This window comes from Hesperophylax consimilis, chromosome 13 (assembly GCF_061612785.1).
Source record: "Hesperophylax consimilis isolate HC1 chromosome 13, BYU_Hcon_1.0, whole genome shotgun sequence".
In the NCBI taxonomy this organism is placed as follows: domain Eukaryota; kingdom Metazoa; phylum Arthropoda; class Insecta; order Trichoptera; family Limnephilidae; genus Hesperophylax; species Hesperophylax consimilis.
In genome coordinates this window covers 23,820,828-23,847,977 of record NC_142848.1, presented here as the reverse complement: position 1 = coordinate 23,847,977, position 27,150 = coordinate 23,820,828, and the positions used below count along the sequence as shown (strand labels likewise).

The window sequence follows — 27,150 nt, the reverse complement described above, 5'->3', positions numbered from 1 at the left end:
GTTCGAATTACGCGTAAATCTAAAGTTACTTTTTTTTCGTAAAGCACGTGTTTGTTTTTAAAGAGATGCATGAGGATAGTTTTTACATAGATCTGTCGAACATCAAATACTCTCATTATGTTGAAAATTAAGTTACTGTTTGCAGTTTGAGGAAGTTTGAGAATAATTTTCATAATTGTTTTCTGCGCCTTTTCAACAGGATCTAGAGCTGATGAAGTACCCCCTCCCCATGCAATGATACCATACTCAATGATAGATTGGTCATTCATTCATACATTCAATCAGCAAAACAAAATCGAAATTTAAATAGATGTTTTTAAAAAAATAGCATCCAAAAAATATGAGAAAATTATATTTACATGTTTATTTTGTGCGTGCTGGGGACATTTATATTCATTATTAGCCATTATTGTTGTTACACGTTTTATAAATGTTTAGAAATAAATTATCTTCTCAATATTACATCTCAAACAAACAGCGTTAATGATAAATGTATTTAAATAATTTATCGCGAATATAGACCAACGGTTGTGATCTACTGAATCCATAGAGAGCCAAGTGAAACTCTTCACTTCGACTTGCAATTCTGCTCAGAGCTCTCGCAGTTCGCGATCCGTACTCCTGTTCGACATATCACAACAAAGGTAGGCTGACACACTAATCATATATAATATACTCGTACTTGTAGTCATTATGTCGTTAATAAGATGCAAATATTCACAACAAGATACTTATTCATATGCGTACAAGAATCTACAGGTAGCCATTAATTGTAAGTAATTTTCGCAGCGATTAAATTAATATTATAGACTCCAAATCAAAGGCAACCTCTCGTGGATTGTCATAAACAACTTTTTATTTGAATAAAAGAAAATCAATACATATACATTCAATTTTTTTTGTCCTTATGTAAGTACAACAATTGTTTCTACGTCATCTTTTTTGGTTTTTCATACGGGTTTTGTTTGTTTTATTATCAATTTAATTCAGGGATGTGGAGAGGTTAGTGCAATCCCGCACGTCACATATAGATATAAATATTGATTATATAATAGATATGTGAATATAACTTATTTTTTTACATTCTGAAATTAAAAAAATTCTGAAAATTTCGCAAAAATATAATACAGTATTTATGCGAATAAAACAATTTTCAAGAAATACAGGAGAATATAATAATATATAAAAATAATACAATTAAGAATAATTATGTAGAGCGTGGTCTTGAGACTCGAGTGAGCTTGGGGCCAGCGCTCAATCAGGAGTAGCGCTTGGTGCAATTAGGCTGCGGTCACCACCGTGTTGGCGGAGGCCATTAGCCGCATCCTGACTCCAGTGACCCGGTGTCTCATCAGTCCTAGTTCCGTAAACATTGATGATGCCCTGCTGTATCTTCTTTATCCAAATATGATTCTGCAAGCGTCGTTGTATTGGATTCGGAGTCTTTTCATCGAGCAAGTTCAAAATTCACACCATGTCTCAATTATTTCTACTAGTACAAAATTCATTGAACAATGTTTTTTTAAACATTATTGCTGCATTTGTAAAATTTGTTCTCCTTTGTTGTTAAATATCGCCAACTTCCGATAGGTCTTAATTAATTAAGCCACTTTACTTTTATTTTATATGGTAAGTAACATTATTGAGTGATCGTAGCGTAAGTCTTGTTTTAACTCAATCGTTCATTTCATCTAAATATAAATTTGTTTGTGTGTTCCACTTCAGTTAACTTTGACAATGGTTCAGTAAAGATTCTTTATTCAAATGTGAAATCGTCGTGTTTATTTGTTCTTTCTTGTTGTCTTTTTTTTCAATATTATGCTACCTACCTGACTGACGAAAGATTGAGAAAAGTTTCATCAGATGTTTCTTTGGACAAATTGTATAATATTTCCTTATTGAAATTGTGTAGATTGGTGAAAAGAGTTGGGAAAGCCCGAGGAATACTTGGAACCATCAAGTGAAACAATTACTTTAAAAACTTTTCAATTCTATACAATAATATTATTTCTACCTTTATAATGAACTCAGTTTTCTGATAATTTTTAGGCAACAATCATTAGCCTGAAACACCTACATAATTTGAAAAAATCTTCCGGGAAAAAATACAAGCCACTTATGGGAATCGAACCCGCAGCCTTCTGACTACCGGTCAGGTGCTCTATCAATTGCGCTACGTCGACTTATTCAAAACCCAATAAATTATTTAGTATGTACTATCATTTTTCATTCAACAATGGTTGTTTATTAATCATATTATTTAATATTTAACAAATACTTATGTTTGATAAAATGAGGCGTACATGACGAAAGAAGAAGGGGTATAAGGAGAATGTATTACCTGGAAGTGAATGGTAGAAGAATTCTGATACGCCCAAGGAAGACATGGCACGATCAAGTGAAACAAATATATTTAAAAAAATAGCTTTTCAATTCTTTACAATAATGTTATTACCACCTAAAAAATGCACCCAGTTTTCAGTTGCACTAGAATTCTCAATCTCAAAACTTCATTCAAAAGCATTTACAACACCGTGCAAAGACGGATAAACGTCATAAAACATTTAGACTTGTGTTTGTTAGATCAGAAATGATAAAACAAAAAAAGTGTCACGGAATTTAGTCGCTAGTAAAGAGTTAAAATGGTTAATTTGTATGATTTATTTTTTGGGTATGGTAGGTAACGTTCCGGACAGCATTACAGTGTCCATTGGGCAGATGTGTAATGATTAAATATCTGCTCTGAATGCTACCGGAAACGCTGGCTAAAGAGGGAGGTAGCGCAACATGGCATAATAGCCCAAAAATAAATCACTCTAATACTTCTGGCAGTGAAATACTCAAATCATATAGCGTTATTCGTGGTTCAGTTTTTCATTAACCTTTAGTAAGATCTACCGACTCAATATGAAGGTGATAACAAAATATGTATACAATTATTATTATTGTTGTTCACGGTTATGAGTTATGACATGCATTTATCTGGAATATTATTTCATAAGAGGTTATCACTTATCCAAACTCTTATCTCTTATACTGGTTATTAGCCAAACAGTAAAATGATATTATTGAAATTATTACAAAATATATAGATACTTATATAAAAATTTTATTGACTTTAGTTTCACCTTCCGAACACCCTTTATAATCTTATAAAAGTAGCACGAAATCTACTGGAGAGAAATTTACAAGACACTTGACATCGCACAACAGTTTAGGGGGCGGGTTTGGGTACCGTCCCCGGGAACCATTTATTTGATAATCAACTCTGCCTTGGGTCACCCCAAGTGTTTCGCTACGGCCGATAATTTAGCAGGGGTGCCCGGGCTCATCGGGTGAGGTGTGTTCCCATCAGCTGCGTGGCGTGCCAGATCAGATGCTAGTTTGAGGAGACCCTTTAACCTCTCCAACTGGTCTTTCTTGACCCATCGCCTTGAGCTGCAGCTGGAAGGATAGAACATTCGTCCGTCACTCCTGGACACGCTGATCCCTACATTCCTACCCACACCTCATTCTTTTTTCATTCCCAGATCTACCTCTCCTTCATTTCCTTTAAAATGACCCTACACACAGCATCCTAAAAGATGAGCCTATCTCATCTTTTAGGATGCTGTGTGTAGGGTAAGACTGTAAAACTCAAATCGTAATAAAATCCAGGTCCACAACAAATATTAAAGTCCAGATGATACCACCATAACGCACATTTCACACAGGCAAAGACAATTTAAGTAGGTGGGTACCTCATAATTTTAATATTATTTCGTTGGTTTGTATAGCGCCGTTTTTGTAAAAAATCGCTTCAGGAGCGCTGTACGATTTTTATTTTCAATGCTGTATCTTATTATAACAAACTATAGACAATGTATTAGAAGTAAACCAACAACAGTTTACAGGTTGCATCCACTATTTCATCGACCAATCATACAATCTGCATATAGGTATCTTTTAACAAAAAGAAGAGTGTCTGTGGTTGATTTTATTTATAATATATAAATCTATAGTTTTATTCCGAGACTGATAAAATTTTATACACAACCGTCATAACAGGGGAAGGCCACTGTATACATGAGATTTAAAAAAACCACCTCAACCCCTTTACCCACAACTTAATACTGATACTTGATGCTTCCTCAACATAAATGGAAAATTACAATATCCATGTGATTTCAGAAAACTTTGTAAAAGCCCGGGCAACGCGGAGGACTTTAGCTAGTGGGTGAATAAATGTACAATTGGTATTATTATTAAAATCGCAACAAATCGAAAAGACATCTCTGTTTTTGAATTTCATCTAATATTTTTAAAAGAGAGTTTTTGGTCGCTAGTGAAGAGGCCTATTATAAGCAATTTAACAATTATTTTTTAAAAAAGCAACCCGTTTTTTACTGTTTAACAAAGTTAAAAAAAAAAACAATTTTGGTTTGACTGAGGATTGAATCTGACTACCCAGGAAATGAAGTTGACAAATCTACCAAACTCGCCAAATGCCGATCGGGTACGTCCGACATTAATTTCCTATATAACTGCTGTAATTTCATCCAATTCAGATAAATGCGCTTATGCGTGTGCGTACACGTAAATAGTAACGGGTCTATCTGTCGAGTTTCAGCTCAATCGAATGTCGGGAAGTGGGTTAATTTCTTCTTCCAAGATTAGCATTCATTCATTCCCGACAACAAAAGGGAAATTCAAATAAATGTACATATTTAAAAATAATATAAATTATGTAAATGAACGAGGTACCTATCTACATATTACTTATCTACAAAAAAACATTAGTGGAGTGAAATTGTTAAAATAAGATAAAAAAAAGTTATTTTGATACAGTTTCCAAGTCATTATTTATCTTGTTTTAATAGTTTTCTTCTGCAGAATAATATACATATCAATCATAATTATAGTAGAGATTAAATAAACATCTCTACAGTGATATTATTGCAGGGAGCCAGAAGAGGAAATAAACCCCCGTGTTTTATTATTCGGCTATTAAAATATTTTCGTTTTCAATCCTGATTATTTCTGAAAAAAACACATCCTTTTTATAGATGGATGACATGTAATAAAAAAATCGGGAAGCAACAATTTTTTTTTGCTTTTTTTTTGACGTTGTTCCCAACATTTAGATTGATCAATCTGAGCCTCCAATCAGTCAAGGTTAAATAGCTTCAGTAACGCTCGATTTGCCTGTTTTTAAACACCTTAATCGTCGATAATGTTAAGTGTCCCCGCCCACTTTCATAGACAGTAAAATGACATCAATGTAAAAACTTTCAATGTTAGTTTTATATTGAGGAGTTAATATTTTACTTATTATTAATACAGATAATTTATTTTAAATACCGTAATACATAAACCAAAATTTTATATTTTTTAACAAACGCATGTAAATACATTAAAAATAAAGCACTGGCTTGACTTTTACTAATGCTGCGCAAAGCGCGAAAATACACTAATACAAATTTGACGTTTGATGTTTCTCTTCCGTGTGTCAACATAAAACTAAGCAACTTGGACAAAATACAAATCAAAAAGTAGCAAGAACTACACACAGAATGAGAAAATGAATATTATAAAGTTTACTATTTAATATTTAGAGTAATAAATAATAGTGAAATTAATTAATAAAGAACCAAATGACGTTCAAGATTTCGCTGTTATTTTTCACTATGTTGACACTTTTGATAACTAACCCTTTTACTGAGCCAGAGGTTAATCCAGCTGTTTGGTTCGTCTAGCTTGGTAGGAGAGTTGCATTGGGAAGAGCGTAATTATGCAATTGAGGATTGGAAATTTGAGAACAGTTGATCAGTAGGATTGGGAACAACGGCCGTTAGTGATTCAGTTATTGGGCTAAGTGGATTATTTTAACCATTCAAATTGATATGGAAGGCACTTCTAGACGTGTTATTCTTTATTCTATGGCCGTCGTACTGACTCGACCAGCTTCGTGGCTGCACTGAGATCGAAGGAGACTGGCTAGACCAAACTCGTTCACAAACTAGCGGAGGAGAGTTTAGTGTTTGGGTTTACACTTGTAAGTTGAATTTACGACTTTCGTAAATTTTTGATAAGTTACTCATAGGAGCGATTACATATGCATCCAACTTATCGTAAATAATGCTCACGGAAGTTGTTAGGAAGTTTAATTAACGAACTTCTCACAGAGACCGCTACACCAGTAATTCTATTTTTGGTAAGATGACTTCCTGACAACGCGTTGCCGCCGACTTTGACAGCTGTCAGTTAGTAATATTTGATAACAGGGATTTGTTTATTTACGGTTAGATCATGGATCCCATATAGTACCCATTTCCGCACACAACGGATTGCCGCTGCGATAATATGCACAATTTTGTCAAACAAAAACGTAAGGGGCCGCAGAGTGTGTTGGATTAGGAGTTGGCTTCAAAGAAGAAGTACTGATGGGGCTTTCGTTCGTTTAACGGCAGAATTAAGAATTGAGGGTCAACAAAAATTCTTTAATTTTATCCAAATTATAGCAACTGACTTCTAATACATATTGGAAATGATAGGACCGCTAATTATAAAAGAATGACACTCGTTTTCGGAATGCTATTTCACCAGCTGAAAATTAATGAGATTCCTGAGGCGTATGTGTGTAACACCATGTACGATCGTGTGAGATAGATTGCCTTATTGCCTTAAACCTTAGATGGTTTGGGCATGTAGAGCGAATGAGCGAAGAAAGGAGTGTAAGAAGAATATACGATGCAAATGTGAATGGTAGCAGAAGTCGGGGACGCCCGAGGAAGACATGGCATGACCAAGTAAATCAGATACTTGAGTCGGGCCATGTCAAGAGTCAGAATAATAGAAGAGTATGTATTAGACGATGTATGAATGTGAATGAGGTAAGAAGTGTGTGCCAAGACCGAGTTGTTTGGCGGTCCGTCCCCTCAGCCTACCCCTGCGGGGAAACGGCGTGATGGTTAGTTAGTTAGAAAAATTAATTGTGACTCTTCGATTTTTGGCGTGAGGTAATGTTTTCTATGTATTCTTATATTGCATTTTTGTATGCATTCATTGGAGATATTAATTTGTTGTGAAGTTTGATAGCTGATCCATCAGTTCGTAAAGTCGAATACTAGAATCATTATCACACATTTACAAAGGCATTTTTTAAACATGACATTGTGTGATAAATAATGTTGGTAGTCTCCATAGATTATTGCATTTTATTATTTCATAAAGCTGGTCATGACGATAAGCGATAAGTAAACAAGTCCCGAAAAGCAACGGCATTAAGCCGAATCTTACTCTCGGTGTTGCATATTTCTGTTTTACCATCCCGACAGTGACGTCAAAACTTACTGTAAGCATCTCAACTTATCAATCTGTTTTGATAAGCTGTGAGAGAGCCGTAAATTCCCGCGTGAGCGATTAGACCTGTCAAAAACATACGTAAAAAAAACTTCTGTAACTTGGTATAAATTTAAAATTACGGTAAGTGACCTATGGTGTCGTTTACATTAGTAAATTTGTCGTAAGTCACTTACGTGAGCAACTTACAGGAAAAAACTTACAAGTGTAAAGGTAGCCAAACTAGAGAATACATAAAGAAAAACGAGTATTTCTAACTAACTAACCATCACGCCGTTTCCCCGCAGGGGTAGGCAGAGAGGACGGACCAGCAAACAACTCGGTCTTGGAACACACTTCTTGCCTCATTCACATTCATACATCGTCTCATACATACTCTTCTATTATTCTGACTCTTGACATGGCCCGACTCGAGTATCTGATTCACTTGATCGTGCCATGTCTTCCTCGGGCGTCCCCGACACATCCTCCTTACACTCCTATCTTCGCTCATTCGCTCTACATGCCCAAAACATCTAAGCGTCCCTTTCTTAATCTTACTCATTACGCTTACATCAGCCTTGCACTCTTTGCGGATCTCCACATTCCTCACACGATCAAACATGGTTTTACCACACATACGCCTCAGGGATCTCATTTCAACAGCATTCAATCTACCTTCATCCTTTCTTTGCCAGTTCCATGCTTTACTTCCATACATCAAGGTAGGTACCAAATATATTAAAAATCTCTTCAAATTATTGGTAATCGCGTTAAAAACGGGAATGCAGGCCGTTTCCTTTTAATTTAATTTTAAACGTTTAAACAATTCCTAAAATATCGGAACACATATTTATGCACTGGGTTGTTTCGGAGAATTTGAACAATTCTTCAAATTTCGAAGTCAATTTTCCAGTTTTGTGAAAGATTTTTCCGAGTTCTGTTATTATTTCAGTTCTGTCAAGCAACCAGTCTACAATGATATAGTAACAGAACTTAAGTAGGACTTCCACAAAGCCGGAAAATGAACGTTGAAATTTGATGAATTGTTCAAATTCTCCGAAACAATTAACTTTGCCTTAATAATATACGTTGACGAAATGCGGAAATATTAGGATTTTAATAAACACGTCTTCCGACATCGTGATAATACATTAGTATTTTACTAAAAGTTAAAAGTTAAAGAAAAAGTACAAATACAAATTATCAACACATATTAAATTTTTGTACTTTTTCTTCGTGTACATGCAACTCCCACCGCTTCGGCGGCGCTCTGGAGAGGGACGTGCGCAAAAATTCGGTCAATCTTCCGTCCTAGCGAGCAGATGGACGTTAATATAAATTTAATTTCGGCAGCTTGTTGCTATCGTCCACCACCCAGATTTGATGACCATTTTTAAGCGTGGGGCGATAAACTGATTTGTAGTAGTATCTGTACTCTTTGAAGTATTTATTTATGTTTAATAGATGGCACCCAAGTTGTACGTAACGGAAACTAGCCCCCCTGCCCGGGCTGTCATGATGGTGGCTGCGGCCCTCAAGGTAGAGGTCGTCAACGTGGAAGTCGACCTCTTCAACTTTGAGAACTCGGGTCCAGAGTTCGTCAAGGTATTTTATTAACCGCAATTATTATTTTATTATGATATTTATTTATTTAACTGAAAGTAGTAGGTACCTACAGCTAAACACTGTATGTACCTACATAGGTTACTTAATACACGGGGAAAACATCCCGATAAAAACTACTGCTGATTTATTAAAAATATTTTCAAATTATTCGTATTATGTTAAAAATGGGATTGTAGGCCATTAACGAATGAATTGATAGGTAACCTAAATTTTTTAAATTAAAACATCATGATGTCCGAACACGTGTTCGTAAAAGTCCTCATTTTTTTCACTTCGTCCTTATAGATGAACACGTATTCCGATATTATTATGAATTTATCAAAACTTTATGAGGAAGCGGCTTTCCGTCCCGTTTTTCACAGAATGACTAATATTTAGAAGAGATTTTCAATATGTGCTGATACAAAATCACATAATATAATAGTATAGCAATAAAGTTACAAACTAGATATATTTGTAATTGTAAAAAGCATTCACTTTGTGGCTCATCATAATTTATAATAAAAACACATAAATTTATTTTTGACCACGATAGTTTTATTTTCACTCTAATCATAAATCCCTTTCAATGGCGTAAAATCTTATACATATCCAATTTTTCTTCACTTAGTACAAAAAATTTGCCTACCCACATTAAACCCGCATTCTATACTGATAACAACTTGGGAAAAATACTAAAGATAAAGATCACAAATTTAGCCACTCAGGCATTTACCAACTATGTTGCAATGATTGTCCATCGTTCTACATAGGTAAGACAACTAGAAATATAAATATTAGAATCACGGAACATTTAAGATGTTAAAATAACAATAATTTTTCGGAGTTTGCCAATCATCTCATTTCCACCGATCATACTTTTAGTAAAGATACAGGGGTTAAAATTCTTCACCGTAGTAATAAAGGCAAAAAATTAGATAATTTAGAAGCACTTGAAATCAGAAAATCCCTCAATAATAACTCCAGTATAATAAATAACCAAATTAATCTGTCTTATAGTCCTATTCTTGACATATTTCTAGTTAACCGCTCTGTTCTTCCTGGAATTCCCGTAATTACCCCTTCCACTTTGTCCACATCTCCCTCAAACACTTAACATTTTTGTATTTATGTGTCAATATTTTGTGTAGTAGATCAGTTTTTAAATATTCTCCTGACGAAGGAAGGGATCTTCCGAAACCGGTAGAGTGAAAATAAAACTATCGTGGTCAAAAACAAATTTATGTGTTTTTATTATAGATATATTTGATAACTTCTTTTTAAATTTGAACTCATTTTCCTCTTCATTTATATTGGACAGTATAAAGAAGTTCTTCACCACTCTATACAGGGTGTAACAGAACGTATCCTAGTGATTTTATATTGGACAGTATAAGGAAGTTCTTCACCACTCTATACAGGGTGTAACAGAACGTATCCTAGTGATTTTATATTGGACAGTATAAGGAAGTTCTTCACCACTCTATACAGGGTGTAACAGAACGTATCCTAGTGATTTTATATTGGACAGTTTAAGGAAGTTCTTCACCACTCTATACAGGGTGTAACAGAACGTATCCTAGTGATTTTATATTGGACAGTATAAGGAAGTTCTTCACCACTATATACAGGGTGTAACAGAACGTATCCTAGTGATTTTATATTGGACAGTTTAAGGAAGTTCTTCACCACTCTATACAGGGTGTAACAGAACGTATCCTAGTGATTTTATATTGGACAGTATAAGGAAGTTCTTCACCACTATATACAGGGTGTAACAGAACGTATCCTAGTGATTTTTATATTGGACAGTATAAGGAAGTTCTTCACCACTCTATACAGGGTGTAACAGAACGTATCCTAGTGATTTTATATTGGACAGTATAAGGAAGTTCTTCACCACTCTATACAGGGTGTAACAGAACGTATCCTAGTGATTTTATATTGGACAGTATAAGGAAGTTCTTCACCACTCTATACAGGGTGTAACAGAACGTATCCTAGTGATTTTATATTGGACAGTATAAGGAAGTTCTTCACCACTCTATACAGGGTGTAACAGAACGTATCCTAGTGATTTTATATTGGACAGTATAAGGAAGTTCTTCACCACTCTATACAGGGTGTAACAGAACGTATCCTAGTGATTTTATATTGGACAGTATAAGGAAGTTCTTCACCACTCTATACAGGGTGTAACAGAACGTATCCTAGTGATTTTATATTGGACAGTATAAGGAAGTTCTTCACCACTCTATACAGGGTGTAACAGAACGTATCCTAGTGATTTTATATTGGACAGTATAAGGAAGTTCTTCACCACTCTATACAGGGTGTAACAGAACGTATCCTAGTGATTTTATATTGGACAGTATAAGGAAGTTCTTCACCACTCTATACAGGGTGTAACAGAACGTATCCTAGTGATTTTATATTGGACAGTATAAGGAAGTTCTTCACCACTCTATACAGGGTGTAACAGAACGTATCCTAGTGATTTTATATTGGACAGTATAAGGAAGTTCTTCACCACTCTATACAGGGTGTAACAGAACGTATCCTAGTGATTTTATATTGGACAGTATAAGGAAGTTCTTCACCACTCTATACAGGGTGTAACAGAACGTATCCTAGTGATTTTATATTGGACAGTATAAGGAAGTTCTTCACCACTCTATACAGGGTGTAACAGAACGTATCCTAGTGATTTTATATTGGACAGTATAAGGAAGTTCTTCACCACTCTATACAGGGTGTAACAGAACGTATCCTAGTGATTTTATATTGGACAGTATAAGGAAGTTCTTCACCACTCTATACAGGGTGTAACAGAACGTATCCTAGTGATTTTATATTGGACAGTATAAGGAAGTTCTTCACCACTCTATACAGGGTGTAACAGAACGTATCCTAGTGATTTTATATTGGACAGTATAAGGAAGTTCTTCACCACTCTATACAGGGTGTAACAGAACGTATCCTAGTGATTTTATATTGGACAGTATAAGGAAGTTCTTCACCACTCTATACAGGGTGTAACAGAACGTATCCTAGTGATTTTATATTGGACAGTATAAGGAAGTTCTTCACCACTCTATACAGGGTGTAACAGAACGTATCCTAGTGATTTTATATTGGACAGTATAAGAAAGTTCTTCACCACTCTATACAGGGTGTAACAGAACGTATCCTAGTGATTTTATATTGGACAGTATAAGGAAGTTCTTCACCACTCTATACAGGGTGTAACAGAACGTATCCTAGTGATTTTATATTGGACAGTATAAGGAAGTTCTTCACCACTCTATACAGGGTGTAACAGAACGTATCCTAGTGATTTTATATTGGACAGTATAAGGAAGTTCTTCACCACTCTATACAGGGTGTAACAGAACGTATCCTAGTGATTTTAACCAGCGATTTCTGAGCATATTTTGTGTAAAAAACATACATTTAATTTTTTCATACGATTCTATCTTTTTTTCAATTAAAAACAAGTAATATTTGTTTCTATCACACGTCGCCACTGATCACACTGTTACGCGTCACTAAGGTATCACGTGATACGCGTTCTCTCTCCTCTGTTACCGTGCTGCAGAAACGAGACGGATTGCGAGTTGAACCCAACTACCAAATCTCTAAATAGTATAAAACAAAGTTACTATTCGCGCCTGTCTTTTTGTGCGCTTAGTTCTTCTAATTTTGATATGGTATTCACTATCATTTAAAGAATTTATTCCGGAAGGTTTTTTTACGTAATACATGCGTATCATATTTATACAAAGTAGAGAAAAGTCGATGTTTTGTAATCAAATCGTAAAAAACTATTTTTGAACGCTTACATTGCTAACGCTGGCTCATAATAATTTACTACGGAATTGTATATCTTAAAAAGTGTATAAAAAAATGTATTCTGTCTGTTTTTCACTCCTATGTATTGAATTAGGAAACTTATTGCGCTAGTTTTTTATACAAATAAATCATTTTCGTTTCAGAAAAATCCAGAGCACACCATTCCCATACTGGAAGATGGAGACTTTTTACTTGGAGACAGGTATTAAAATCTTTATATTGGTTTTTTTTATCTTAAAGCTTTATGTACCTATGTAAAATAATTTTTTTTAAATGATTAAAATTTTCAACCACTAGGTAATGGTGGTACTACACGCTTGCATACGCTTGTCGAAATGCTTGGCAAGCATGGGCAAGTCAGATGTTAGTAATTCTTATTCGAAGTATGATACAGTTAAAAATGACCGAGGGGAATAGGGTCCCATTAGCTCAGTTGGTAGAGCACTGTCACGGAAAGACAAGGGTCCTGGGTTCGTGTCCCAGATGTGACCGTTTCCTTTTCTGATTTTTCTGTTTCAGATTTTCGTTTAGAAATCACTAATATTGTCTTCAATATTTAAATATTACAATTTGAGGTTTTACTCAATAAAGTCATTCCGAAAAATAAAAAATGATATATTACAAAAAAAATATCTTAAAAGAATAAAAAAAATCATAGTACACATATCATACACAACCGAACTAATAATTACATATACATTGCTTACTACCGTGATTCTTTTAATATGAAAACAGCTTATTTACATAAAATTTTAAAATGGTGGCTTCAGCACGGGTTAAACACACAGTGAGGCTCACATTACAAAATAATATTTTAGAAATAAAAGAGATGTTTCATGATTTTAGATGTTTAAATAAAAAATAAAAATAAATTCTCAGTTAAGTAGCACTTAAAGAACAACTGCAATTTTTGCATGCATATAAAATGTTGAACAATAGAACCAGATGTGTTTTTATAACTTTCGGAGCATTCCTTGGGATTTTTTCTACCGAGGGAATTTCATAAAATAACTTTTTCAACTCGGCATCAGAATAGAAGTTATCTTCTATAATACCTACATATTTTTTGAGAGCTTACAACATAAAGCGTTCAAGGGAATGTTATACGTCGGTATAAATTAGAAATTAGTCATAACATCCTGAATATAGTATAGTCGTTCTATAGATTATAGTACGCACTTGTGAGGATTATTAAAAATAATATACAGGGTTTTCCAATAAGAGGTGTTATTTTGAATAGCCCGCTATTTCGGTAGATGTTACTTTTGAAGCTGTCATTTTTTGACATTTGACAAGTAGAAATTATGTCATTGATAAAAAACGATACACGCTTCAACAACGCATTGAAATTATTAAAATTCACTTGAGTGAATCAAATGCGAATCATTTTGAGTGATGAGGCCCATTTCCACCTCGGTGGCTTCGTCAACAAGCAAAATTGTCGCATCTGGGGCTCGGAAAACCCAAGAGTTATTGTTGAAAAGCCTCTCTATCCTCAACGTGTGACTGTTTGGTGCGGTTTATGGTCCGGCGGAGTCATTGGACCTTACGTTTTCGAAAATGAGGCTGGAGCAACAGTTACGGTGAATGGATTGCGCTATCGAGAGATGATTAATGAATTTTTATGGCCGGAATTGGATGGTATTGATCTGGACAACGTTTATTTTCAACAAGACGGCGCTACGTACCACACAAGCAACGAAACCATTGATCTTTTACGGTTGAATATCAAAATAACACCTCTTATTGGAAATCCCTGTATATTACTTCCACGTGTGTTTTGCAGTCACGCTATCGCAGCGTACCTGTCCAATGCCTACGCCAAGGACGACTCGCTGTACCCCAAGGACGCCAAGAAGCGTGCCGTCATCGATAGCAGGCTGCACTTCGACAACAGCACCCTATTCCCCCGCTTTAAGAGCATTGTCGTGAGTAGAAATAAAGATTTCACCTTACTAAGAAGTCGCCTGCAAATTAACAGTACGTTAATTTGACCTTTTTTGGTATTTGGACAAACCATCCAGAATGCCTGATGATGACCTTTCGTAAAAAATAAGCAAATGTAATCTTTACAGTAGTCTTTATTTTAATATATAATCTATATCACGACACAATTTTAAAAAGTTTAAAGAAATAAAAAAAGTAAATAAAATTAATATGAATGAATACATCTGTACCCGAGAAGCATACGGATGCAAGTCCAAAATTTGAAGAAATGAGTTTTTGATGAAGACATGAAGTAAATTATCATGTTCATTAGTGGCAGAAAGATGCAAGCCCTATCTTGAATATTTATGGTATTTTCAAAAATATTATAAGGATGCAAGAACCATTAGCACATTCACACCGTAGAAGCATAAAGATGTACATTGGACTTGCATCTTTCTGCCTCTAACATTACTACGCTTTCCATTGAAGTAAACATTCGAATGTAGACTCAAGTCCATTTTGCGTCCTTCTGCCTCTAATTTCTATGTTTTCTGTGGAACTAAACAGAACAATCCCAGTGCTCTCATCATTATTTATTGCATTCCTGCAATAAATAATGATGAAAAAGAGTATTTCCGTGTATGAATGTATGACGAGGCTCAAGAAACAGAATTCTTCTTAAAAGACTGACGGAAACATAGGTGGTGATATTATTATTGAAGACCTGACCATGTCACTAATTTTTTTATTTACTTACATTTACCTTACCTCATCATTATACTACTGAATGGACTATATAGGGATGGAAAACAGGTGGCAAATGAAGTAGCTTCTTGCCTCTTAAAGTGGATATACAGCGATATGGGGAATAATCTTGAAGAAATAACCGTATGGTCTGACAACTGTGCAGGTCAAAATAGAAATATAACAATAGCCATATCCTACGTATGGCAGGTTTTATAAAAAATAAAAACCTCAAGATCATTCATCTTAAAATTTTATTACCTGGAAGTAGACTCTGTCCATTCAGCGATAGAAAGGGCAAAAAAAAACTACCCAATTCCAAATATTTTACCGCACGAAAAAAAAAATTAACGGGAACAATTCATCAGATATTGCAAAACTAATAATCAGTACATTGTACACTCAATGAACTTAGAAAATTTCAAATATTTAAATTCCCTTTAAAACTGGTTCACAATCACCTTTTGTATATCGAAAGAAGAATATGAATGGTAAGGGTTTCCTAATATTAACGGTATTATGGCTACGAGCTGACGTAAATGTGTCGGGGATGCTACTGTATAAAAATGGTTTTCAGGAAACTGAATTTAAATATTATTATATTAGAAGAAAAAGGAGAGGTGTTTTGAGCGGTGACCGGATAAATCATCAAAATGATAATTCATGATAATTTCCCATTTTTAAAGTTATATAAAGTCATGAAAAGTGATGGTAAAGTGAAGAACAAAATCTCTATTAACTGGGTTAAGTGGGTTAGGTTAGGTTTAATTTATTTTTTTCATCGTTTCTAATGACTTTATATCACTTTTTAAAGGTGTGTTGAATTGTCGATTTATCATGGAACCGTTTTGAGCACCCCGGAGGTATTGCCCCAGGTAAATACAATTCCAATCGCATTAAATACACCAAATTTTGGTGGCCCACAAAAGATGTTACAGTGGGTACCAGAGCCACTGCACTTTTTTTACACTTATTTTTTTTAATCTTTTTTTTCTCTGTCAGATGACGAAGATATGGAAAATACCAATAATTTGTAAAAATAATTATAATTAAATAAAACAATATATAAATAAAAATATATTTATATATACCGGTTATATAGTTATTATTTTACTTCCAAATGAAATTTCAACATTGATCTATTTTATTTATATTTATATTTACCTATAAATATCTATTTATAAATAAAATTGATATTTATATTTACTAGGTAAATATAAATATCTATTTTATTTATAGGGAAATATAAATATAAATAAAATAGATATTTATATTTAACTGTTATATAGTTATTATTTTACTTCCAAGTGAAGTTTTCAACATTGATCCCTTTATAATATACCATGTGTCATACCAAAATATTCAATATCATTTTGAAGCAGAAGGACTCAAGTCCACCATGCTTTTTTTTAAACATTTTTTTAGGCTTTGTATATAAAATATTTTATTTTATTTTCTCATTTTCGATACAAAATTAATTGATTCAATAGGATAAAAAATAAAAATCAATTATCATGAATATCCGCAGAAGTTATGAGACCAAACTTACAGAAAAAAACGTATTTTCGCTCTCCTGAACATTTAGCTTTTTGGACTTGCATCCGTATGCTTCTCGGGTACAGACATAAAATCAATATATTTGACGTGGACAGATCTATGATGATTTAAAAGTTTAAATAAGAAACTGCAGTTTGTTTGGTAATGTCGATACGAATAATTCCCAATATCAAAAATGTGATATATTGACATATTGAATTATTTGGCAGGTTGGGAATAAGCCGACTTAATTATTGGTTCATAGCACCTGACCGGCAATCCGAAGGTGCTGGTTCAATTCCCGTCGGTGGCATTTATTTTTACTCGGTAGATATTTTCAATTTGTGTGCATTTTTCAGGCGAGTAATTATTGCTTTAAATAATTTGTTATAAATAAATATTAATCAAAAGTGGTCTTAGAGTACTTCCTTGAGTTACACCAAATTTGATAAATGCTAGATCGGTTATAATATCGTTAAGGCGATGCCATACGTAGTAATGCAAAATCATGTGTTTTTGGTTTGAAAATTTGGTCGCCTAGAAATGTTTCAGATGCTTTAATTAAATACTGCGAGTAGAATACATCTTGGCCTTTGAAATAATCGCGCATTTTTTAGATAAGTCTTTTTATAAGACCAGAAAAAAATAATGTTTAAGGCCTATGAAAACTGCTTTAAAGTTCAAAATCTCCTACTTACGAACCCATTTTCGGTTATAATTTTATTTTATTGTGTGGCAAATTAAATTATTTATAAAATGATCGGAAAAAATTAAATATTTATGCCTGAAAATCCACAAAATAAAATAAAAGGCACTTTTTGGCCATGTTTTTTTTCTTGCATAAATCAAAACAGGCGGATGGTGTTAAGCGGGAATTTAAACCTTATCGCCATCTACGTAAGGGTTGTTATTGATAGCGGCTCAAATTAAAATATTACACGACGTAGTGCATCGCCTTAATAAGAACCATCAGGCTCCTGTTTTCTAAATAACTAACCAAAAATTTGAATAGCTGGCCTTGAATACCAATGCGCTGTAGTTTTTTTAGAATTTTAGTGATAGTGTCATTGTTATTTGAGATAGTGTCAAGCGCTTTGGCTAGATCCAGGAAAAGCGCAATGCATTTAATTCCTCTATCGATGTTATTAGAGATATTTTTTGTCAAGTTGGCAATGACATTTTCAGTTCCTAAACCTGGACGGAAGCCGTATTGTCTATTGGAAAGAATATTATTGTTTTCGAGAAATAGGCTGAGCCGATTCTTTGAAATTTTCTCAATAATTTTCAATTTAAAATTGATCAAAAAAACCGGCTGGTAGTTGTGTATCTGATCACAACTACTCTGATATTTACTAGTGAATATCTTTTTACAGCGTCCATTGCTATACTATGGAAAGACAGACATTCCCCAGGCTAAGCTGAACGACGTTGTGGAGGCCTACGGCATTTTGGAAGCGTTCCTGGACACCAACAAGTGGGTAGCTGGTAATCAACCCTCCATCGCAGACTATTGCTGCATCACTTCCGTTGGGTCCCTAGACATGCTCATTCCTATCAGCAATACAAAGTAAGAACCGACAACCTACAAGTCTTAAAATGCAATATATCAATTTCTTGGAATGAATGGTGAATTCGGGCCCTCCCATGAAAGGATCAGAATCAAGAGATCTCTGCGACAAGCGATTGTCTTCGCATTTTTTATAGAAGGGTATAGCGAATATACTGTCAGTCACGGGTGACAATACTTCCTTTTGATCCTTTCCCGCAAATAAGTGCAGCTGCTTTAGATATGCTTCTTCCTTCGTACATTCGTTTTGCTTTTTTATGAGTGCGCAGATAATTGCTTGGCGCGCGGAATATATTTTGTCAGTGAAGTAGTTTGAGTTACTAGACGCAAAATATTATGTGCTGTATAATTATTATTATTTCATTATAAGGAACTGGGTGATGCCGCTAAAAGGGCGTTCGAATGCACTATTACTTATGCAATGTGAAGGGCTGATAATTCAATAGTTTATTGTTATGCTCTAAATCAGGGGTGTCAAAGATACGGCCCGCGGGCCGCATGCGGCCCTCGGACCCTGTCAATACGGCCCGCGACACTCAGGTCCCATCATTACGGCTCGCTACCACGTGACAATATTATGTCGCGGAGGACAGAACCGCACTCTTTCATTGTAGATTTTAACTACGGATGGCGCTCCTGCCATGGTTGGCAAACATTCGGGTGTTGTGACTAAATTAAAACAGAAAATATCAGAAAATTTTGTGGGAATTCACTGCATCATTCACCAGGAATCACTCGCATCCAAATATTTAAAAATGGACCATGTCATGCAACCGGTAATTAAAATAGTAAATTTTATAAGGAGCAGAGGTCTAAATCACAGGCAGTTCAGGCAATTTTTACAAGATTTGGACGAAAAGTATTCCGATGTACCTTATTTCACGGAAGTTCGTTGGCTCAGTCGAGGGGCAGTTTTGGAAAGATTTTTTGAGTTACGTGACCCTATTCAAGCTTTCATGTTAGAAAAAGGCAAGCCAATTGATTATGACAACGACTGGTGGCTTGATTGTGCTTTTTTGGTAGATATGACAAAACACATGAATGACCTCAATATAAAGTTACAGGGTAAAGACTTGATCGTCACTCAAATGTATTCGCATTTACAAGCCTTCGAAACAAAATTAAGACTGTGGGAAATTCACATAAAAAACCAAACACTCGATCATTTCCCTCACGTGAAATCATTTGGCACAGTGAACCAGACAAAATTGGATGAGTATTCTCAACTTTTGCTGAATCTGATCACAGAATTTAACAGTCGTTTTGAAGATTTTCGCAAAATGCATAAAATGGAATTCCCACTTTTCAACAATCCATTTACTTTTGATGCTGCACTGGCACCAATTCATTTGCAAATGGAATTGATAGATCTCCAATGCGACAGCATTGTAAAGGATAAATTTAAGGAAGTTAATATTACTTAAAATATTGTGTATAAAAATACACAATATTTCAAGAGTTTGAATAACTATCCAAGTATAAGAAATCATGCGGCACGTATCCTGTGTATGTTTGGTAGTACGTATTTATGCGAGCAGATGTTTTCCGTTATGAAAATAAATAAAAACAAACATCGCTCACGGCTTACGGATGAAAATCTCCAATCGGTTCTAAAAGTAACTACGACGAATATGACACCCGACATCAATGAACTTGTCAAAAACAAGAGAAGTCAGGTGTCCGGCTCAAGATAATTTACCTTGTTACCCTTCTTTTTAACTTACTGAATTTATAATAAATAGGTATCTAACTAAATAAAGATTTTAACAATTAAGTATGGGTTTTATTTTTTAAATATTGGTCCGGCCCGCTTACACAGGCCAAATGTTATAAACGGCCCTTAAGAATATCCAGTTTGACACCCCTGCTCTAAATCATTGTTTTATGTCTGTCTCCAGGTACCCTAAATTGGCAGCTTGGATCAAGAGATGTCACGGTCTTCCTTTCTACATGGAGCTGAATGCGCCAGGAGAGAGCAAACTGCGCGTTTTGGTCGAGAGTAAAACAAAGCGAACCTAGATACCTAACCAAAATAACATCAAATAAGTGAACAACTTCCACTTTTGTTCTAAATTGTTTACAAAAGTTCATGTGAACTAGAAAAATAATCAATAAAATTGTCCCAGAAACCATAATGTCTGTATTTATTTGTTTTTGTATGGGGTTTTTTACAGATTGTTCACAAGTGAGTGATAAAAATTGAATTTCAGTTGAAAGATTCATAAAAAATGATAAATTTGAAAGAAAGAAGAGAAAGAAAATAAAATAGCAGAATAAAGTGTACAATATTATATACGAAGCAAACCTTGTCCTAAACTTCATATAAGTTGTAACTCCGGATTTGTCTCACAAACTCTTTAAATCAAAAGCCCGGGATTGATCACAAAACACTTGGGACATTATTTGTGATGGATAACAATAAGCTCTGGTCACAGGTGGTAGGAACGATTCTTGCCTCGACCTTCGGGTTTTAATTAATAATTTTTTTAGTCTGAATCCCTGCATTATCGACCACTATGCGACATCTATGGGTAACCTCTTACTAATATCTAGGATGTCACCGTACATTTACGTCCCTACTCAATATTGCTATGTCTTTCCCCCTGCACTCGATTTCCTTGTGGAGCCTTACCTACATCAAGTAAAAAGAAAGAAGACGTTTGCAGTAGCAATTATTGTTATATATTGAGAAGAATTATGTTTTTGAATTGAAGCGTTAATCACTAAGATTTGTTTAAACCCCTTTATCACGCAAAGGCCATTTATAAGATTTTGATATATGCAAACATATTTTAGTTCCCTTATTAAATGCATATCGCAGAATGTATGATTTAGAACTTGCCAGCTTGAACAATTTCGACAAATTACCTGCCCTCCACACCAGCGACAAAATTCTATATATTTCTCTATTATTTATTTAGAATTTGGTAAAAATATGTAGTACTTTATGTTGGTGTTCAAGCGGGCGATTCTGAGAGTATTTGTCACTCCGGAATGAGGTAAACGTTTCAGAGGGACGTCAAAATAAAATCAATGTGTTTATTATACAGTATTGTCGGTATTGTCGCGACAGAAGACCGTATCGCATCGCTATGTCGTGTAACTCATGTAATATAATTATAAACGAGTGTCTTACGTTCATTCAAAACAAGGCAGACACTCTGGATGAGATTGCAATTACACAATTATGCATCTCTACTTACTCCGAAGAGGAAATAAAGGAGGCGAAAACTATCCTGTTTAAAAAGCTTCCGGATAAACGTACTTTGCGGAAAGGAGATGGCAGAATCAGCCGAGACCTCCAGGACATCCTGAGATCATTGAAGGAGACCGATCCTGATAAGCTACCAGTGTTCGCTGCTAAACAGTTGCATAAATTGCATCCCTTCAACTTCGACAGCATAGACGTGTCCAAACTCCTTAAGGAACTCAATGCACTGAAAACGGAAATAACTCATATAAAAACCGAAATAAAAGATTCATCGACCACAAAAAATGAATACATAAAACTAGAACTGGCACTAATAAGAGAGCAAATTGCAAATATTCAGGTCCCAAACAAACAAAGTGACTTAACTGGGAATTCGGAAGTAATTATTAACCACTTAACGGTGGGTAAGCCACGATTTCCAGATAGTAAACAAATACCGACGGGCAGCGCATCCTGCTTATCGACTGGTTCTAGCAATGCACTGTCAACCACACACACAAAGACAATGAACGAACACACTCCAAATAGTCCAGTGCAGCCGGGAATGAACTTCGCACGTCATGCTTTAAAACAAAATAATAAACAGGTATCGCGTGACTACGGCCCGCGGCCTCGGCCTCCTGCGGAAGATGAGAGAGGATTTACATTAGTAACTAGAAAACCCAAACGCAACTTGAGAGGAAAAGCAACCTCAACGACACTGAAGTCGGCAGATTTAATTACGTCAATTTATATTTCAAGGTTTACATTGGAAACTACCGAGGACGACGTAAAAACCTACGTACCTTGCAGATAATGGTCTCGAAAATACTAAGATCGAAAAAATTAAGCCTTACCGTCCCACGCCATTTAACACCTTTAAACTTTCTGTAAAAGCAACTGAAGGGCCGAAATACCTGGTGGAAGAACTATGGCCGGAAGGAATTGTATTCCGTAAATATATAGAATCACGTACATCAACCAAAAATCAAAATGACAACCGATAAATTAAGAATTATTTCGATTAATTGCAGATCGGTCCGTAGCTCCGAAAAATTTATTCACGATCTCTGCGAATCATGACATTATACTAGTCCAAGAAACGTGGCTACTCCCAACCGAGATTGAATTTTTGTCTAATATTCACCCGCATCGAAATAGCTTGGGCACCTCTGCCGTCAATATAGCTAACGGTCTCCTACTCGGTAGGCCGTACGGCGGACTGGGGATAATTTACAAGCAAAATTTAAGGGTTACCACAATCCCGACGGACAATTGTCGTATGGCCGGAATCGAGGTGAGTCTGAATACTGAAAATTTAACCATCTTCACGATATATATGCCGACTTGCTTAACTGACAACTTTCTGGAGTTTACCAACTGCCTCCTTACAATCGATCATTGACGACAAAGATTATATCAATTCAATTATTATCGGAGACTTCAACGCTAATCCCGACTCACTCTTTGGAATAGAGCTAAAATCTTTTTGTCAAGAATTCGAATACATTTGTGCCGACACCGAAATTTTACCTGAGAATTCTTACACATACGTCAGTGACGCGCATAGTACTACCAGGTGGTTAGACCACTGTCTAGTTACGAAAAATATTTACAAACAAATTATCGAGATGAAAATACATTACGATGTTGATTGGACTGACCACCGACCCCTCGAACTAACTTTAAATACGAATGGAATAGTAACATCGAAAGTATTTTCATCTATATTAAGGGATCCAGCATTATGGAATCCGAAAAATATACGTAATATCGGAATTTATAACTCATGTTCGCAAACTTATCTAGCTAAAATCAAGCCAAAAAATACATCTCTTGAGGATGGTGGCAACCCTGAACGTGCCAAAATAAAACACCTCTAAGGATTTATAGTACAAGCATTACGATACAGTGCCGCTAGTATATTTAGAAATACCACTTCACCAAAATATAAGCAAGTTTGTGGATGGAATGAATTTGTCGCAGACAAATACGAAAAATCAAGACAAGCGATGCTCACCTGGATTGATAATGGGAGACCGCACAGTGGTCCCATCGCGGAGGATAGAAGGACAAAGCGTACCGCCTTCAAAACAGCTCTAAAACAATGCCAAAAGAATTCGACACAACTCCAGATGGATAAAATAGCAGCGGACTTAGATAATCGGGACTTCAAATCATTTTGGAACAAGTCTAATAAAATGTTGAACATGCGTTCCAAAGTCTCGTGCAACATAAACGGAGAAACAAATCCTGAAGTAATTGCCAATATTTTCAAAAAACATTTCGTGACCGTCTCCTCAAACGAAACGCATTTGAATGCCTATGATGACATTGACCCCATAGTCACTGCAAACATGGTGAAAACCGCCATTAAAAACATGAAATCCGGAACATCAGCAGGACATGACGCCTTAAGTATCGAACACGTCAAACATGCAGGGGTAGCGATTTTGAAACTACTGGCAACATTGTTTACCGATATCGTAAAGAGTGGTTATCTACCCAAAGAGATGACAAAGACAATCATAATACCGATAGTAAAATCTAAACTGACTGACATAACATTACAGGAAAATTACAGACCGATATCCATCGCCACCGCCACCGCCAGAATATTTGAACGAGTTCTCTTAGATCAAGTCGGACCCCAATTGAAAACGAAAGACAATTAGATGGGTTTTAAAACAGAATGCTCCACGGACTCAGCCATATTCTGCGTAAAACGGACGCTGGAATAATATAGGAAGAGAAAAACAACAACTTTTGCATGCTTTCTGGACCTAAGTAAGGTATTCGACAGAGTTTCCCACCCCCTACTATGGAAAAAACTAAAGGAAAGAGGGATACCATGGAAAGTGGTAAAAATTCTCGAATCATGGCACCGTCAACAGGAAAACCCTGTAAAGTAGAAAGATGGATTCTCAGAATCCTATTTCTTGAAAAGCGGGGTCGGACAGGGAGGATGTATGTCCCCAGTACTGTTTAACTTATACATGGACGAATTAACCCACAGGTTAAACAATGGGGACTGCCACATCGGAGGTCTATGTGTTAACAATATGAGCTACGCAGATGATATGGTTCTGATGGCACCGTCAATACGGGGATTAAGAATTCTCCTGAAAATCTGTGAAGAATTTGCTCACGAAACCAATATGATCTATAATGCGAAAAAAACAGCACTGTTGGTCATAAAACACGGGGAAGGCCCAAAAAACATTCCCCCAGTCTTTTTGAATGGTGAGATTCTGAAAACAGTAGAAACCACAAAATATTTAGGACATATAATCAACAACAAGTTAACGTATGATGAAGATATTGACAGGGAGAGGCGTGTACTGAGTATAAAATGCAACATGCTCAGTAGAAGATTTCGGCTCTGTAGTCCACGAGTGAAAAGGACGCTCTTCTTAGCCTTTTGCACCACCCTGTACACATGCGAGCTCTGGGCTAATTTCAAGAAAAGAACAATGGAAAGGCTTCGGGTGCAATATAACAACGCTTACCGATTGATGTTCGGACTCCCCAGGCACTGCAGTGCCTCCTCGATGTTTACAGAAGGGCGAGTTCCAGGATTTACAGCTCTGTTAAGAACTAGGATTGCAAGACTGAGGGAAAGGATAAACCATTCCAGAAACATTATTATCATAGAATCCCGTCTGACTTCAGGATCGAGCATTGAAGACCATTGGAGAAAGATACTTGCTCCCACAATCTTAGATCCGATGGATTCCCGTGCTTCTCTGCTTTAATCTAATTTCTATTTAATTTTTTAATTTTTTAATCTCTTTTTATTTATTTTTTAATATATGTAAATACTGTTTGTACTTATATTCTCTATGGGATGTGAGGGATTGCACTAACCTCCCCACATCCTGGAATAAAGAATTTATTATTATTATAAAATTTCCTAAACGAATTTGATTATATATATATTATCTAACAATATGTAGTGTGGGGTACTCTAATGGAAGTTTTCTTAATGCAATCCAGCAATAAATATAAAATGTAATATTATAGTCTTTTTATCAATACTTTAAATAATTTTGTTGCATTATGCAGTCACTTTACACATTAAACTTCGCTTTGAAAATCATCACTTTACGTGAGGTATTGTCTTGAACTCGGTATGGTGTATCCGCATATCGGTCTTGTAGATGTTTGTACAGAATGCATTGAATAGCATTTGCGATAAAAATAGCAAAAAGACATAATTTTTTTCGTGCAAAAATAAATGTCTTGTCTGGTAACGAAACTAAATATTTACATAAAACATGCAGTTCTTAAAAATTACAAAAATCATGGTGATAAAATAGCAATACGAAAATGCTGGTTCATGCTTACCAACACATTCCAATACAAGCGTTATTATTCAAAGATAATGGTTCATAATAAATAAATATTAATGTTTGCATGACATTGTCAATTTTTAAATTAAACAATAATTAGCGTCTTAGATAGTAATAATAATAATAAGCATGAATTGCGAATGTTTAAAAACATGCTGTACATACGTACTTCTATCTATCAGGCGCGGTCCGTCCATACATGCTGTGGATGCTCCGCATCCCTTGCATTTTAGAGTAAGAAGATTTGGACTTCTAACTGTAAACAGCAATACCGGACAGCAAAGTGCCCATAACATTTTTTACTCCAAATGTGCTAAGGAATAGCTGGTTAAAGTTTGTCGGGTACGTGCCGATACACCCTGTATAGTTATATAAGGAAGTATGGAAGAATACAAAAATAATGCTTGGAGTTACTATATCAGACCAGCTCAAGTATCGGGGATCCATAGAAGCCCGAGTAAATCAGGCCTCCAAAAAGTTGGGCGTCTTGTACAGGGCTAGGAGATTCTTCAACAGTGACCAGCTGCTGACCCTGTACAAGTCTCAAGTCCGCCCAACTATTGAATTTGGGAGCCACCTTTGGGCTGGTGCCCCAAAATACTTGATAAACCTGCTTGAGTCTGTGCAAAGGAGAGCGATCCGTCTGATTGACAATCCGTTGTTAACAGACCGATTGCCTTCTCTGATGCATAGACGCAATGTAGGCATGCTGTGTCTGTTCTACAGGTATTTCAATGGAGCCTGCTCCAAGGAGCTAGCAGCATTGATTCCTGATGCACCGGTGCACGCGCGCGAAACTCGACGGACACGAACTGAACACCCGTTCACGGTTGACGTTGGCTTCATGAGAACGGGCCGTTTTTACGACTCGTTTTTGTGTAAGTCGGCTCGTATGTGGAACGAGCTACCGGCATCTGTTTTTCCTCCCTCCTATAATCCGAGCCTCTTCAAGGCCCGCATTAACAAATCCCTTCCTACAGCCCCTACCTTACTCCGCCTCACAACGCCGCCCAACCGGGTGGTGACATAGTTCCCCTGTCTGTGCACTGCAC

The 27,150-nt window shown here is 35.7% G+C and overlaps 1 protein-coding gene across 1 annotated transcript; it reads left to right on the top strand.

The window, feature by feature from the left end:
- The first annotated feature begins 585 nt into the window (after positions 1-585).
- Positions 586-20,678, top strand: LOC149418630 (glutathione S-transferase 1-like). Its single transcript, XM_089638897.1, has 6 exons — positions 586-644; positions 8,788-8,928; positions 12,924-12,982; positions 14,567-14,708; positions 18,363-18,556; positions 20,455-20,678. The coding sequence occupies exons 2-6, from the start codon at positions 8,788-8,790 to the stop codon at positions 20,573-20,575; spliced, it is 657 nt and encodes a 218-aa protein (XP_089495023.1). The 5' UTR covers positions 586-644; the 3' UTR covers positions 20,576-20,678.
- The last annotated feature ends 6,472 nt before the right edge of the window (positions 20,679-27,150 follow it).